This window comes from Pavona decussata, unplaced genomic scaffold (assembly GCF_977016875.1).
Source record: "Pavona decussata unplaced genomic scaffold, jaPavDecu1.1 SCAFFOLD_25, whole genome shotgun sequence".
Classification (NCBI taxonomy): Eukaryota; Metazoa; Cnidaria; class Anthozoa; order Scleractinia; family Agariciidae; genus Pavona; species Pavona decussata.
Window position 1 is genome coordinate 2,674,776 of NW_028145448.1, and position 2,705 is coordinate 2,677,480.

The window sequence follows — 2,705 nt, forward strand, 5'->3', positions numbered from 1 at the left end:
ATAGTACAACAATAAGATAAGATAAGATAATACTTTATTGAAAACTCCCCCGGGGGGCTTTTCGGTGATCAATACATCAGGGAAAAGCTTATTATATACAAATTAGCTGGAACTTGTACTTCATGAAGCTTGATAACATGTAGAAGTAATAGTACAACAATAAGATAAGATAAGATAAGATAAGATAATGCTTTATTGAACACTCCCCAGAGGGGCTTTTCGGCGATCAATACATCAGGGATAAGCTTATTATATACAAATTAACTGGAACAGTTTGTACGTATGAGTGAGACAAGTTTTGAATTTAAAACTGATCGAAGTTGTTCAGGAAGTGTGATGAACGCATTTAATTTCGGAAGTTCAAAGTTCGAGGTCTGAAGTCTGAAGTCCGAAGTCTGAAGTCTGAAGCCACGGTACCTTTCGGCTTTCCGCAAAATGGCGAGCTCATTGATGTCATCAATGGACGTTTATCGTAGCACTTGCCAAACTTATCGGTCTAAACGGCTTGGAACAAAAAGTAAACTGAGTTATTTGAGTGAAATTACAGCCCATGTTATGCAAACGATTGAAATGATTCACCCTGATGATGTTCTGGACCATAAGGCCTTTAGAGTCCTTGGAATCGGGAGTGGAGATGGTACCTGCGACATTGAAATTCTCAAAGCTATTGCTACAAGTCTTCGTTCATCGTGTAAAGAAAATCAGAAGCCTTTCATTCACGCCTGTATTGTAGAACCCAACGCGTCTTCAATGGAAATTTTCAAAAAGAAGGTCTCGCCATTACCTGAAGAGCTAGCTAAACTAGCCGAGGTGTCATTCGATTGGCGAGAGAACACTTTTCAAGAATTCTTCGACATATATAATTCTTCGCATTCGGAAAGTGAGCGGTATCACATTGTCCATTTTATTTCATCACTGTATTACACCGATGCCGAAGAGTCGCTTTTATCGTGTTTCAGTATGCTAGCTGCTGGAGGTGCCATAGTCTGTTCAGTAGCGGGTAGCCAAGATTTTTGGTTGAAACAATCGCGGAAATTTCGTGGGTTGATCTCAAATTCTGACAACATATGCATATATACTACAGACGAAGTCGTTGCCATAGCGGAACGGAATGGCTGGGAATATGAAGAACTGCCTAAACTTCATTTCCAAATTGACATCACTAGTTGTTTTGACAAATTCTCGCAAACTGGTTGTTTATTGCTGGATTTTATCACGCATCGAATCAATTTCCGAGAAACCGCTGATCCGTCATTGCACAGGGAATTTATGGATTCTTTAAGCGAAATTTCCACTTCTGACCACAGCGGAAGAAAGTTAGTATTTGAGGAAGTCGCGACTGTCGCCATATATAAATAAGGGAGATGGCGGTGAAGAAAACTATCGCAACTCGGTCTGGGGCAGACAAGTATTTTGCAAGGTTCCTTTGGAAAACGGCTGATACGACAAAGTACTTTTTAAAACACACTTCTAGTAACACACAAATAAAAAGCTACCAAATCAGCTCTCTTAAAGCCAGGTACTGTTGTAGCGGGCATAATTCGAACATCATTTCGTTGCCCGAGCATAATATTGAGCATAATATGCGATTTTTACGAGAGTAGTATGGGAGTTGGCGGTACGAAATCATCTTTTAAAATGATTTCTCACCTCCAACTCGTATACTACATTTTCATCTGTTGGACCAAAATTATGAAACTTTATGGGCCAGTATGACTTTATGGGTCAGTGGGCCTCCAAATCTGTTTATAAGTAGTTTATTTTAAGTAGATAAATAGTTTTCTAGTCTGGGATGCAAGCCTTCTTGTTACCGTCAGCAGCAGCCAAAGTTTAGATATGATTGGTGGCAAAATTGAAAACGGCTTAGGACGTTGTTTTGTTAAACACCGTCTTAACATTCTTTTAATAACTGAACTTATGTTTTCCAAAATTTGAATATTTACAGAATCAAATAGCGTGACATTCTCAGAAAAACAGGTATGAAGCCAGTAGATTGTTATTAAATTTGAGTCATGGAGGTGCATCTTTGAGCAATTGTATACTTGAATATGTCAACGGAGTATTTTATACAGAAACGGAATATGATTCAGAATCAAAAGTAAGAATTTTCAATGATCTGATGTCATATGCAATGCGAAAAAATTATTATAATTCTGGCACACAATTGAATAAAGCCAGCTACAATGGTCTGTATCCGCTAACATATTTCGATCTGACTTACCAAACAGAAAAGGTGACAAGACATCCCAAACAGTTCATATTCAGATATATATTGTCAGCAAACGCTAACTAGAATTTTTCAGTACATTTTATTGTTCTTTACGAAGGGATGCTGGAAATTGACAAGATTGGAAATGAATTGGTTATAGTGTAAGGTTGTTTTTATATATATGACACAACTTTACGAAATTAAGGTACAACTTTCAGAAAAGAAATCTTAATGGTACTTATCATAAAAGGGAAACCAGTGTTCTGAGACTTACAAAGGACTCTTTATCCGGTAATGATACAATAAGTTCAAGTTTCAAGTTTCAAGTTTTATTAAGTTTTTCAAACGTTACTTCCAAATGAACACCGCCTGCAAATAGCGAGCTAATCTAGGCAGGCGGTGTTAAGGACATACATAAACGAATTACTATTACAATACAATACCTTTATTTTACGTGGTAAATGTTCTTAGCTAATCAGCTACTTTACAGACATAC

General features: G+C 37.3%; 1 protein-coding gene across 1 annotated transcript; it reads left to right on the top strand.

Moving 5' to 3' along the window:
* Positions 1–435: 435 nt before the first annotated feature.
* On the top strand, positions 436–1,359 carry LOC146485796 (histamine N-methyltransferase-like). Its single transcript, XM_085102934.1, has one exon. It carries the CDS (start codon positions 436–438, stop codon positions 1,357–1,359), a length of 924 nt encoding a protein of 307 aa, XP_084959060.1.
* Positions 1,360–2,705: the final 1,346 nt, after the last annotated feature.

Coding starts and splice junctions, on each gene's coding strand:
- LOC146485796 (XM_085102934.1), top strand. CDS start 436: ATGGCGAGCTCATTGATGTCATCAATGGACGTTTATCGTAGCACTTGC.